This window comes from Lathamus discolor, chromosome 2, assembly GCF_037157495.1.
Source record: "Lathamus discolor isolate bLatDis1 chromosome 2, bLatDis1.hap1, whole genome shotgun sequence".
NCBI lineage: Eukaryota > Metazoa > Chordata > Aves > Psittaciformes > Psittacidae > Lathamus > Lathamus discolor.
The window spans coordinates 115,244,482-115,258,553 of record NC_088885.1 but is presented as its reverse complement, the minus strand read 5'-3'; the positions used below and the strand labels follow the sequence as shown (position 1 = coordinate 115,258,553).

General features: G+C 35.9%; 2 protein-coding genes and 1 long non-coding RNA gene across 5 annotated transcripts in view; 2 read left to right on the top strand and 1 right to left on the bottom strand.

Moving 5' to 3' along the window:
- Positions 1-7,105, top strand: part of B4GALT6 (beta-1,4-galactosyltransferase 6) — a 35,082-nt gene extending 27,977 nt beyond the window's left edge. For 2 of the 3 annotated variants that reach the window (XM_065668181.1, XM_065668179.1), the window contains exons 8-9: positions 574-675; positions 1,945-4,324. In XM_065668181.1, the coding sequence (XP_065524253.1) occupies positions 574-675; positions 1,945-2,092 (250 nt within the window). In that variant the 3' untranslated portion in view covers positions 2,093-4,324. Of the gene's footprint in view, positions 1-573; positions 676-1,944; positions 4,325-6,092 lie in introns of those variants that run through there. The other variant, XM_065668180.1, reaches the window with a different exon arrangement.
- LOC136008638 (transthyretin-like) lies at positions 6,560-13,232 on the bottom strand. Its single transcript, XM_065668182.1, has 4 exons — positions 13,097-13,232; positions 11,228-11,358; positions 8,537-8,672; positions 6,560-6,848 (listed from the first exon to the last, which is right to left on the bottom strand). Exons 1-4 carry the CDS (start codon positions 13,163-13,165, stop codon positions 6,741-6,743), a joined length of 444 nt encoding a protein of 147 aa, XP_065524254.1. The 5' UTR covers positions 13,166-13,232; the 3' UTR covers positions 6,560-6,740.
- A 247-nt stretch (positions 13,233-13,479) lies between these two features.
- The window catches only part of LOC136008635 (uncharacterized), a 41,796-nt gene continuing 41,203 nt past the window's right edge, over positions 13,480-14,072 (top strand). The window contains exon 1 of the long non-coding RNA XR_010610169.1: positions 13,480-13,638. This is a non-coding gene — a long non-coding RNA (uncharacterized LOC136008635). The remainder of the gene's footprint in view (positions 13,639-14,072) is intronic.

Here is a 14,072-nt window from a genome sequence, read left to right as displayed (position 1 = left end):
GATGCAGCCCAGGATACGGTTGGCTTTCTGGGCTGCGAGCGCGCACTGCTGGCTCATGTTCATTTTCTCATCGACCAGCACCCCCAAGTCCTTTCTCTGCAGGGCCGCTCTGAATCTCTTCTCTGCCCAACCTGTAGCTGTGCCTGGGATTGCTCCGACCCAGGTGTAGGACCTTGCACTTGTCGTGGTTGAACTTCATAAGGTTGGCATCAGCCCACCTCACAAGCGTGTCAATATGTCATATGTAAAGAGATATTTTAAATGAAGAGTTTGTTTCTTTTTTCCTGACTATTTTAATATTTGTATGCAATTGTGCTTTAAGAACAAAGCAGGAAATACTAAATATGAAAGAATAATAGTTATAAATATTACTACTATTATTTCACACTTCATTGGTTTTTGCCAGCTTTTGTAGTTGTTGGGTTAGGAGTGTGCTGGTATTTTAGGGAGAGGATGTCAGTGAATGCACAGACTAGCTTTAAAAGATTTGATGCACATTTTTCACTTTTGCTGTAACTTTTAAAACTGTCCCTTTGATACACTTCAGAAAAATGTTTATGTATTGTACCACAGGGTTCACTATGCTGGATACAATGTAACAAGACCAGAAGGAGATTTAGGGAAATACAAATCCATTCCTCATCATCACAGAGGTGAAGTCCAGTTTTTAGGACGGTAAGGGAAACGAAAAACTGTTCAAATGCTAGAGCTAAAGATGTAAAATTTTTCTTACACATATATAAATCTTCCACACATACAAATAAACTGTCAGTGCTTATCAGTGTTATTTCATCTTTAATGCTAAACTTCGTGTTTTCTTAAACACAGTTTGCTGTTCAGATATTTCTTATTTAACCATGAGAGAGACTAAGTTTGTGTGTCAGAAGATATTGTCATCATAATCTTTGATGCAGAATGTTATTGTTCCTTAATAGTTTGGGCATTAGTGCTGGCAGGGCTCCATTAGCTGGTTAATTTGGATATTCTGCAAAAGAAAGCAGTGCATCTAGGGAAAATCACTCCTGCATGAAAACAGGCTTTAAAACTCCTCAAGGATTGGTTTCTTCCATCATATTCATTCTTTTCTGAGCTACTTTCTTTTCATTTCCTGCTTATATTGACATGAACATTTTCTTTTGGGTTTTCTTTCTTTTGCTACAGAGATGCAAAAGCCACTTTAGTTGGCCAGTAGGCTCTGGCTGCTCTACCTTGAAATAGTAAATAGAATGCAGCAACTGAGCTACACCTAAAAATTAGTATGTGAAAAGCAAAATAAAGGGCTTATAGTATGTGTTTTCAGCTAATTAGAAGTACTGCTCAGTTATGTTAACAATGGGTTTTTTTTTCTGGGAGCATCTTTTTTTTCTGCTTTATTTGTAATTAAAAAAAAAGACATGTACAATAGACATGAATAAATACCTGATATAGAATTAAAATTATATATATATGTAAGCTGGGGAAGGGGAACTCTGGGGTTGTTTTTCTTTTAGTCACCTCAAATTTGCAAATGCAGGAGTCTCAAGAGTGAAATGAAGAACAATTCTAACTTTTAAGCGTATAATGATGAACAGTGACGGTTCCTAGATTTTCTCTGAGCTCTATAGTTGAGTTTTATAGTGAAAGAGCATGAAGAAATTGAATGTTCTTTAAAAATTGGTTTTGTTTGGGACCATTAAAAGTACACGTATTGAATTCCTTCTTTGTTATTTAGTCTTAATGTTAACTTGTATATGTGACTATAAAATATCACTGTATTAAAAAAACAGAAAGTGTCTTCTTTGAAAGCTTAGGTAGGCAATTTTGTAATTTCAAGGGCTGAGAGGTAGTTTCATAACTAACTTAAAGCATATTTCAGAATTAAATGAATGTTACAGTATCATGTTTAACATCAGTTCATGTCTTGCAAATGTTTCTCATGTTTTCTTCTTCCAACTCCCTCTGCAGATATAAACTTCTGAGGTATTCCAGAGAACGTCAGTATATTGATGGGTTGAACAATTTAATATATACTCCTAAAATACTTGTCAGTAGATTGTATAAAAATATAACTGTTAATCTCATACCAGAACTTGCTCCTGTTAGAGATTATTGATGAAAGTGGAATGACAAGCTACCCTACCAGAATAAACTTTTAACATTGGAAGCTACTAACAGACACTGTAAAACAAAACAAAACCAACAAGCAGCATCTTAGAATTAGAGATTTTTCACCATTTGATAAAGCATATTAGCAATGAGAAGTAAAGTGATTGTATGTACCATGCATTTTGTTCAAAAAGGAAAGGCAGCAGCTACCACTCAGATGTTTACAGCATGAGACTACTGTTCAAGCCTTCATTCTTCATATTCTCTATCTTAACTACTCAACTAAAACTGCAGAAAAGACTTGTAGCTTCTCTGGAAGTAGGGACAGAGGGCCTCTTCCAGGAATTTTTTTATACTAAACTGCCTCCCCCCCCCATATTTAAATGAATGCTTTTGTTTCTTTTTAAAATGTGTTTTGTAAATATGTGATGTAAATGAATGTGTGTACATTGCTTTTAAATTGCTCAATATTTTATGCTTCAGTACGTATTTGAGTGTGTTCTTGTTTGAATTCTATAGGAATGTTTTTATTAGCATGAAAGAACAAGTGTAAAATGTAAGTATGCTTAAAAAAAGGTTATACCTTATGTGAAATGAAGGAAATATTAATTGTTGGCCAGCTATGACTGTAAACTGTTATACTAGTTTTGAGCTCTAGGCCTCCTGCATATCTGTATAGAAAAATCAATTTCATTTATGAACGTGCTAGAAAGAAAGCTTTTAATTTTATTTATTGCCAGCAAAATTGTATGATACCCTGCCTGCCATCTGAATCCTATTTATATGCATATTGCATGTGTATTACAGAAAATCTTGCAGTTGTTGCGTTTTATGATCTACAGGAACTGTTTCCAAGTGTGCCACTAGTGTCAATGTCAGGGATTTTAATGCCTAAAACAGTGTGTCTGGGTGCGTACAGTATTTTGGTATTGTTCTTTTTTTTTTAAAAAAGAATCCTAGTAAACAGCACTTTCATTCCTCCAAAATCAGAAAAGCCAAAAATGTGTCTTCATTGGAAGAATATTTAGATTTTTAAGAAAATAATAAAACATAGTTCTAATAGTTCTAACTCTTGTATTGTGGGATTTTCAGAACCACGGTGTTGGTCACACTGCTCCACTGACGATAATGTGATGACATAAGCAGAACTAAAAGCTGGCCAAATCCAAGTGCTTTCTAAAATTCCACTCATAATATATTAATCAATATAGCTATTTAAGGGCCTATTCTGGTAGAGTGCTGAGTGCTTCTATGATGCACTGAGTATCCTCAAGTCGATGACTTTCAATGAGATTGAGGTTGCACAGTCCAGCTAAGGACTGGTCCTTTCTGTTTCTCTATTTTTGTGGTGTTGTATGTATAGCTAGCCCCTTTCCTTGGCTTATAATGCAAAACGTATCTTCTTATTTTCTGTTTCCTTGTAATGTTATGCTACCTAAAAGTATCCCACTGCTAAGCATTATTATCTTTTTCCAATATTTTTTTACATCCCTTGTTAATACTAAGGAAAAGGACTGGATCATTTATTTTCTATGTTAATGCAAAGATACTGACCAAGATCTACTGAGCTGTTTTGTTTGTCACAGTTACTCTTTAGGAACCAAAGACTGACTTCTGCTCCCATGAAGAATGGAAAGCAGTATATAATAAGGATTGTTTATCCATAGAGTGTTCTGTAAGAGTGTTGACAAAGAATATTAACTTCAACTCATTACTATGTGTTGGTTTCCTGAATTGCTACCACAGATGGTGTGGTGCTTTGTATATTTGAGTTTGTTTGCCATAAACAACTTTTTATTTTTTTGACAACCCAGCAGCAAATTTTGCCCTCAGCCATTCTTCAGTAAAGTTATGAGCTTAGTTGTAGGCATCCCAAATATTTAGTAGAAATGTAATGATTTAAGTAGTTGAGAACAGTTGTAAGGGATATTTTAAACCGTATTGGAATTACCTTGAAATCTACCAGTTATTCTAATATGCTTTAGGAATGATGTAATGCAATAAAAATAACAAAGAGCATAAAGTGAACAAAACATCCTTCAAAAGCATGCTTAAGTGGTTTTATCACTACCTGATACATTTTTCTATAACTGAGTGTATAGAATATTCTGAAGCATCTAGATAAAGGTGAGATAATATACTGTATGAACAATTATATCTTCAAAATAAAAACTAGTTTTACTTCATAGCAGACTAATATAATTCTTTAGAACTGTTGAATAAATTTTTAAATCCCTGATGTAATTTGAAGTGATTTCTGGTTTTCAGTACTAGTTCACCTACAATTTAACACCTATGATTATGAAACATCCTTTGGTATTGTAGGTCTGTACTGTTTTCTGAAGCATGCTTTTGTGCCCATTTGTTAAACATTCTGTGAAATTACTGTGCAATCTTTAAAAGTTCTAATGCATATATATGTATATATACACACTTATATACATACTATATTACACATATGCTGTGGCTGAGCTAATATAACTTTACAGGTCCAAGTGATTAATCATGTATGGTCTCAAAAAAATGTGATTTAAACCAGTATGTGAATGAATTATGACATATAGCTGAGTTCCTAAGATATTTCCAGTTTGATGCCCCAAAGCGATAGATGTTAAATTATGAGTTGTTAACCAATGTTCTTCTCTAAATACCTTTTATCACTTTGCTGGGAACTTCTAAAAGTTGCCATGTTAAATTACATCCAAATAGTGTTTGTATACTACCTGCTTGAACTCAGTACTATTCTGTAGTGAATTTTAACATAGACAGTGCCTTCAAACAAAATAAATGCGATGCAGAACTATGAGTTGTGCACATTCCTTTTGATATTTTCATGGTTCTTGTAAAATGTAGAGAGAAGCCAATCACATTGCCTTTTGCATTGCTTTCAAGGCAAATTAAGCATGTCTTCCCTTCAAGGAGTGAGCATGGAGGGAGAAGAAAGAGGGAGTATTTTACAAGACCCTGAAGGTGTTGCAAATTAACAAGTAAAAATGTTACAGAAATACTAACAGTGGAATCTGGTTGATATGCTGTGGTACTCTTCAGCCCATTTGCTGTATTACAAATTAAAGGAGAATATATAATATAAAATCAATTTTGCAATAGACAGTATATGGAAAAGCAAGTGCAAAATGTCCTTTTTCTCGGATCTTGCCAGTCTATTTTTCTATCATTATGTTTACTAATGACTTTGTTGTAGTGGGTAACTATTGAGCCAGTTATTTAAAAATATTAAAAAGATCCATTGTGTATCAGCAAGAGGAAGTGTACTTAAGATTATTTTATTTGTAGAGGTGTGTAAGATAGTCTTAATGAAAAATGCACTAAAACAAATGCTGGGAATTTCCTGTGTACTATCATAATTTTGGTTTTTTTTTTGTTGTTCATGCAAATGTTTGTACTTTTTTATCATTGTCTTTTATGAAATATAATGTTCTAAAGATTGTGTTGGCTTGTTTATTCTGAGGTTCTGTGGAGAACGTATCTTCTTTGAGTTTTGTTTATAGACAAAGAACTCATTTTTCTAGTGCTCAATCCCTTGAAGTAACAACGAAAGGAACACCTGGCCAGCAGTTATATCAGGTTAGGCAGGGATGGGATCAAGCCATAGGCTAACATTGGTTTCCCTTTACTGGTATTTATATGCTTTCAGCTTCTGGTTTTATTAGGATACATGATTCATGCTTTTCCAATGGCTCTCCTAATGGCTAAGTATTTCTGTGTAGGAATAATCTATCTTCCTTATGTATGGGTTACAAGAATGGGAAATAGAAGTATTCATCCCCGCTTCTCCTGGCATTAAACAGGGAGCTGCTTTTCTCAGGAATCATCAGTTATCCTTATTTTTCTTTGTATCTTATAGCTATTACAAAAGTGTCTGATGGTTAGAGGTATGCAAGTAATTTTTGGGAGTACTTCATCTGGGGTCAAAGGTATTTGCACAATTTTATGAAAGTACACAAATAAACTTATTAAATATGTTTGATGTATATACTTTTCTGCAGGACTGGATACGGACTCCTCTTGGAAGAGTCACCAGTTACAATATATTGGAAAGCAGGGAAGAAGGCATTTTAATTTTAAGTATGTGTAGCATCCTTAATTGCTATTCTGTCTTGCTGTCTCTTTTAAACTGCTTTTGCTTCTATATCTTAAAAATCAGAATCTGGTGATTATGTGGCATCCTGGGGTAGTAGTCCCATGCAACTTCATCTATTGTGGACTTCAATGATAAAGTGTAGATGTGGTAGGTGGTAGATTGCGTTTCCTGTGGGCTTGCTTGTCATGAGACACCTTTCAGATGCGTTTTGTTCTCTTCCTTTACAAGAAGGAGTATAGTTTATTAACTTCACGGAAGACCTTGATTTATTCTTAGAATGTCAGTAATGGAGTTTCAGTGCATTTTTTCCTAAGCTTAATGTGTTTTTTCAAACCCTAAATTTTTATTCAGAAGAACAATACTTACACAATACAGAAATAAAGAATACTTTTATTCAGAAGAATATTTGAAAACAAAATCAATGCATATTTCTCCTAAAATTAACAAAGTGAAAAAACAAGTGATTTACTGTTGATACAGTCAGAAACTAAGTTCTTACCATTGATGGAATCTTTATCTTACACCTCTAAATTGCCATCCTTAATATTTGCTTCTATTCCACTGGCTCACTAACTACTGCTGTAGTTGAGTAGGAAAAGGGACTGAGGAGAACAACAATGGAGTAAAGTCGATAAGTACCATCATTAGCTGTGAACACCACCTGGAAAAAGAAAAGAACATGCAAGATAAATGAGAAGTGATCTCTACATATGAGCCTATATGGAACCATTGTAATCATTTTATCTACCCTCTCACAAGACTTTGAAAATACCTTCTCTTGTGATTTGATCACAGTGATCTGTAACTGCCTTTTTTTCCATGTTAAATATCCTCTCCTAATATATTTATTATCCAAATAGGGGTTTCCTTGTTGGTACTCATAAATGGTTCCTTATTGAACCCATTGACTGTCTTTATTAAAAATGGAAAAATAAAAAAGGCATTCTTTCAAGTATTTGACTATTTTTGTTGCTCTTATGGAGTCCTGAGCTTTGAGAAACAGAATTAAAACATAGTGCTACAGTCACTATCATCACGCTAAAATATGAAGCAATGAGTTTCTTCTTTACATATCTAGTAGATAGAGAAGGACTGCATTCTCACTAGAGAAGTCCTTCGGTCACAATATGGTAATAACCTTATATATGAATGATTTATAATAGTCCTTCTAACATCTTTCCTAGCTCATGTGCTATCCTTTGATTTCTCCTTTTACATAGTAGATTATTTGTGTAAGATGATGGGTGTCAACTTTTAAAATAGTCTAATAATTCTGTGGTGCATAGCTTCTGCTCCTTTCAACATTAATAAAAATGCATATGAAACAACCAGTGAACTGAGCAAAGCATGATATTCCCCACTGAGGTTTAGTTTTAAGAAAGGAGCTCCTGCACTCTGGATTAAATTTATTTCTAGTCTGGAATGTAGAGTTAAACATCTTGATGTGTAATAAATTTATTATATGCTGTAAACCTTTCATCTTGCCTCTTTTGTTTCAGTTATCACAGAAGGCAAGACTATGCAGCGTTAACCTTCATTGTTTCTTAGAATAAGAATGTCATTTCTCATCTATTTCAGGGAGGCAGAAACAAAATTTAACCCAGGCATTTGCTACCTTTTCTTCAAGATGAGGAATGGCTGTTTGGGCAGCAGTTGCAAACTGTATGGCTGGTGGTGTTCACTGGTCTGTCACAGTCCAGTAAACAATAATACAGGGCTGCAGCTGCTACTGAAAGCTCATATGAAAGGGCTGACACTGTGAAGGTTAAGGGGAGAGCCCCCATGGAGAACCCCTTAACCCTGTAGCTGGCCTCAGCTGGTACCTGGTTTAGACCACCTTCTCTAACTGATCTATCCCATGCAAACTAAAAAGGCCTGTTATACTTTCTTTTTTTTTTTTTTTTAACTGAGGATCCAAGCATCTAGAATGCATTTCATACTTCCATTATCTTTAAAAATCTAAACTATAAACTTTGCCTACAGCTGTGAAACTTCTGGATCCAAAAGGCAGAAAAATTCTTTTCCCAGGAGTCTTAACAGAATACTCCACTTGTTGTTCTCCCTTAGGTGTCTAGAGTAGAAAGAATCACAGGCTTAAGTAGAGGTAGAAGGATGGAAAGCCTGTTTGAAAGTAATGTATCTAAGAGCTTATTGAGACTTACGGGGAAGCTAGTAATTACGTTCTCTCCTGAGTATGTTAAAAAGCTTTGAGGCTATAGATTTAAAGTGTTAATGCAGAAACACTTTAAAGTGAAAAGAAAGCTCAACATTCAGTTACTAATTGAAGCCTAGACATGCAAAGGGTCTGTATTTTTTGCAGCTAAAGTACAGGAGAAAATGAATACTCACATCAGCATGGTGATGGAAGGGGTTCAAGCCCAGACTCTTCCAATAAGAGGCTGTGTCAAGCTCAATTTTGTACAACCCTGCTACAAATTGTTCCTTAGTAGTGAGTTCATGGAGCCCGCCGTTGTCATCGGTTCGTCTGTGATGGCAGAAGAATGCACTTTTATATTTTGGTTGAAACCCCAAGAATGCAGTTCTTAGCAATTGAATTTGAGTGATGTTCTGTAGCTTAAGTAATATGGTGAATACTTCTATTGGTCTGGAATGGCTTATGTCCATCTGTATTATGGATGCTTCAGAGCTTATCCTGGCGTTTGTTATTTCCACCATTGCCACAGCAGATGGCTGCCTGCCATGTCACTACTCTGTATGGTTTGAGGGTGAGCCAGAAGTTGACATTATTGTTCATAGACTCTTGGCAGAGTATTGGAGTTAATTAAATTTAGCCACTCAGAGGGAAAACTTCACCACTGTTGTAAGCAATGCAGAAGCTCTATGGTGCACTTACTGTGCAAGGAAGTAGGATCAACTCTTGATTTTTCTGTTCTTATTTAGATGTATTGAGTATATATTTTTTTTTTTTTTTTACAGTTGGCTATTTGAAATTTGAAGTCTACCATTTGAAATTACTGTAGATCAGCCAGCATAGCCTTATGGAATTCCCTGTTGTCTGTATTGATCGGTTGATTTTCTGTCCTTAGCAAACAGATGGTTTTGTTTTATTTGAAGATGCTATCAATGCTATCCAAGGCCATAGCTCTGCCTTGAAATGATGCACCTTTGAACACCAACTAATTTAGGGCTCCAGAACCAATACTGAATTCTGTCTCTTAAGCATGTCTCTTGGTTGAAACCTATTTCTGTGAAATAAATTATGTAATACTAGGGTTTTGATTGGGTGGGTTATCCATTGCTAGTGTCTGATTTTAGTAGTTATAAACCACTGTTTTGTGTTCTGGCTGCCATCATCTTTTCTGAACATATTCAAATTGCATGCAGAGTAAAATGAAGATTTTAATATTTTTGATACCATTGTCCAATGCATTACTTAAGATTTGTGCTTTAATGTAGCGTGTGAGTCATAGAATACCACTTGTAACTTCTAAGATGCTCTGTAGTCAGTTGTCAGACTTTTTTTATCCATTCGGATGTCTATTTTTTTCATTGTTGTAGATTGATCATTATTAGATAAATGTTCATTTTGTTAATAAGCTTTTTCAGCTAAACCCAAACATATCTTTAACATATCTTTAACTGAGAACAGTTTATTTCAGAATCTCTTGTTAAAATTCAATTATTTACAAATTAACAAGGCTGGAGAGGTTGATTTAGTATTATCACAATGTTTGCACACCTTATCTTAAGGTTACTTTGTTTCAAATGTTAAGGATGTTTTCATGGCTTTAGTCAAGATCCAGCTGTTCAGCCCAGTATCTTTATATAAAGCCTCTAAGTTCAGAGTTGAAGATAAACTAAACACCCTCTTAATGGAAGATTTCATGTATTTCCAGTGACAGAATATGTGTGAAGCTATCTGCTCACTTGAGGGGTAGAAGGTGATTTAAGTAGGACAATGTGAACAGATTGTTCTTCCCCACCTTGTACAAATATGTATACCCTTCACTATAGCTGTTTTTCAGGGACACATATGAGAGCACTGTGGTTTCTGCCAGCCCGCTGCTTTATAACACCAAAGAGCCACTTGCATACAGTTTCTCATGGACTGTCTAGAAATGCATCTGGGATCCCACTATTGAAAATCCTGCACTGTGTAGGCTTTAGCCCTTATGAGCCCTATCTCTTTTTTAGGTAAACAGGCTGTTAACAGGCCTGGAAAGGTCTCAGGGGAGACTTAGCGACTATCTTGAGGAGATAAGTGTGGAAGTAGGATGTTGTAATAAAGAATGTTTATTCTATGTACCCTCTATGATTTTTTTCAGTTTGATTTCCAATTATATTTTGAGTCAACCTTTTGAGTTTTAAAAGTGTTAATATATACTAAAATGTAGGGCAGTTAAAAAAAAAGTTATCTACATATGAAATTCTACAATTACTTTTTTGTTTTTTTAAGACATGGCAACATTTAAATATCTGGGAGATTATTTTTCTTGTTTTAAATGTAATTTCTTTTCTGTGGGGAAGAGATGAGGAAGCTTTATCCCCAGATTTTTTCGTTTGGCTGATTCCTTGTTCTTGAATTAAAGGTGGCTATCAAATATGAGGTTGTATATGTTCAAAACAGTTTAATGTTTTCTCTGAAGCTGTGGTGTTGATGAAATGAAAATCCATTTAGAAAGAAGGAAAATAGCCAGTAAAGGTAGGATACTCAACCAGAGTCTTAGTTTAAAAAAAACCTAAGAATCTGCCTGATTTTTCTGGTAACAATGCAGCAGTTCATTGCTGGGTACTAAAAAGTAATATAATCCTTTGTAATGAAATTGAAGAGAAATGATGATTGAATTAAAGGGTATTTTAGAATACTTTCTTGGGCTCATAGTAATTATAAAAGCATTATAAAACCGTTTTGGTAGTTGAAACTGTAGTACAGTTAAAAGCAGCAAATTCATTCAATAGTATGTTCCTTTCCTCTGAATAAAAAAAGACATGTTAGAGAATGTGAAGCTGGTTTTTCAACTATTTGGCCTCTTCCCATTGCCTTTCCCTTCTTTCACTCACTATTTTGGTATTACTTACTTTGAGTTTAACAGTTCCCAAGATCCATCTGCAGCTTCTTTATATAACTTAACTGGAACATTTGGAGCTGGACTTCCTCGGACTGAATCCAGAATTTTTATAAAAAGAGGATGCTTGGAGTCAGCAGAGTCCTTCAGAGAGGAAGAGAGAATTTTTGTATTGTAAGAAGGGTTCTCAATGGTGTGTAATAAAGCAGTAAGCACTGTTATTCTTTAGATCTATAGAGTATACCGTATTTTTCTGGGCAAGAACACTATGTACTGCACAAATGTAGCCTAAAGCGTTCTGGGGGCTGGATACTGGGTGGAACTACGAAGAAAGATGTGTCAGGAGCCATCAGGAGTGTAGCTATGTGCACTGGGGAGGCACTTGCGGCTGTGTGTGAGTACACACTTGTGTTTTCTACTTGCATGGCTTAAGTACCCATCATCTCCAGCATGAAGTTGTAACTAGATTGTGACCTCAACAGGAAATAATTAAATCACCAAAAGTAGTAGTAATGTTTAGAAATCTGTCAACTCTTTATTTTGGAGTGGTAATTCAAGCACAGCTTTCCGTATTTGAGAGCCTGTGATGTCTTGTTGCCATGGAGTTATCTTCATTCTCTTGTAAACTTGAAAAACACCACATAAGGAGCCTCTCCTTATGTTGTATCAGATTTGTCACCCCCTGGCAGTTGTGCAGGGACAGGAGAGGAAAACCTTCCCTCCAAGATGGGATGGCTATAGTTTCACTCCCAGCATGTTAATCGCAAGCAATGGTTATGCCTTTATGTTTTACCTACTCAAAAGTGGAGTTGAATCAAGACTTTGACCTTCCATTACCCAAGTCTGTAGATGAAAAGTGAGAAAATAGAGCTTTGTGGAAGGTGCTAATCAGCGATGATCTCAGAATAGCAATCATTGATCTCCATTTAATCATTGCAAAATAAATTGTGATGTAGATGGTAAAAACTAAGAGCCCTCTCTTACGTTCTCTCTTACAGTCTGTGATCTATTGAGTGTCCCACCAGGCAGGAACCCTGCCCTATATCAGACCAATGTATCTGCATGTATCTGTACTGCCTGTATGCCCAGATTCCTCATGTTCCCTTTCTGGAATGCAGAGGCTCCTCACTAGTGTTCTAACGCATTGGCAAGGGGGGGCTCTAATGCCACTACTTATTTTCCTGTCTTTTATACCCTGGGAGCTCAATGGAAGTCTGCTTCTTCACAAAGGTTGGTCAGGTATTTATTTTCCCAAAGATCAGAGCAATAGAGGAAGAACGAGTAGGAGGGGAGACAGAGACAAGTCAATTTTAGAAGAATTTCAGGCTGAAGCATATGTCTCTGTCTTGCCTTGCTGGAATAAATGAGCCCTCTGGAAGTGTGATCTTGAGTCTGGCTCTGTTCTTTGCTTGCATCGATGAGTGTTGAGATCTCACTTGCTTGGGATAGAACTGTAGTGGGTAGCAGAAAGGGAGAGGACTAGAGAAGGCATTTCCCCAGCATGGGTCTCACCAGAAGAAATTACATCCCTCACAACAGGATTTTGGTTATTGTGTTATAAGGGCTATTAGTTTCTTTTCAACAGTCCCAAGGCTTTTGTGTAGTGAATAAGGTTGTTTTTTTTTTTTTCAAGTCTCACATTATTTTTGACGTAGCTGTGTCTAATGACAAGTGCTGCTTCTGCTTCTGTAACCTCACTAGTCACTAGCAAAGGGGAAAGAAGGACCAGAAAAAGAGCAGTAGGAGAGAACCACAGTTGATGAAATCAAAAGAATTGCAGTAAAATGGAATAATCTATTTTTCATTTATACGAATTAAAGTATATAAAAAAAGAAAATCTGGGACTACATAGTATGAAGGACCTCAATCCTGAGACACTTACCGGTGGTGCAGCTTTGGAGACAAATGCCAGGCCAGCTAAGAAAACGAGAAATACAGAATGAAAAGCCATTTTGCCTACCCCTAGGAAGTCTCAGTGTCAGCAAGTAGAAACTGTTGGGATCTCTGATTTTTATATCAAGGCCTCTAAACAGAGCTATTTATCAGAAAACCCATATGACTTTCAACATACTGATTCATTCTATTTACTTAGTAAACAATGGGAAAATAAGTAACCCATACAAACATGAACCTTGTCTGCAAAAATAAGTGTCTGCTATCATTGCCTATGGAAGTATTGTGAATATTGCCTAGCTCAACCGCAGGATATCTATTTTCTTGGAAACAATGTTTATTCTGTTTTATTTGTCTCTGTTGAGGAATTAGTGCTGTAAAGACCTCATACAATGAAGAGCAATGCAAATTTCTTGTCAACTTGACAATTTCAGTGAGAATTCCTCTGTGGCTTGGCTTAATTGACTCACCCATGTTTATCAGTTAAGAGATTTCCCTCTGTGGTGGCCTACTCCCCACCTCTCGTGAAAGGTAAGTGGATAATGTGTGGGCTGTAGTTACCTTATGCATTCCCCTCAAGAAAAAATGAGACTTTTCATTTCCAGCATGATAACCACGTACCTAAATACCCATTTCTGAAGCATAGTTAAACAGTGGTTTAAGTCTTGTCATTTCACTTCTCCCTTGGATTCAGTACAAGTTCAAGTACAACTCAAGTCAGCTCCCACCAGAAGCATCTGCTTCAGTTTAGGGAAATGTTACTTCTGTAATATTTGCCTTTCTGATCTTTGGTTAGACACATGTGTGTTCACTCTCTCACTAGGTTTATCCTGTTGCCAGATGGATGAATATGTGCAGAGTAGTTTTTTGGTTTGGTTTTGGGTTTTTTAATTACTACACGTACGTAAACATACGTCCTATTTTGAGGGCTGGGCGTAAGCCACTGCAAGTCAAACCTACTGGTT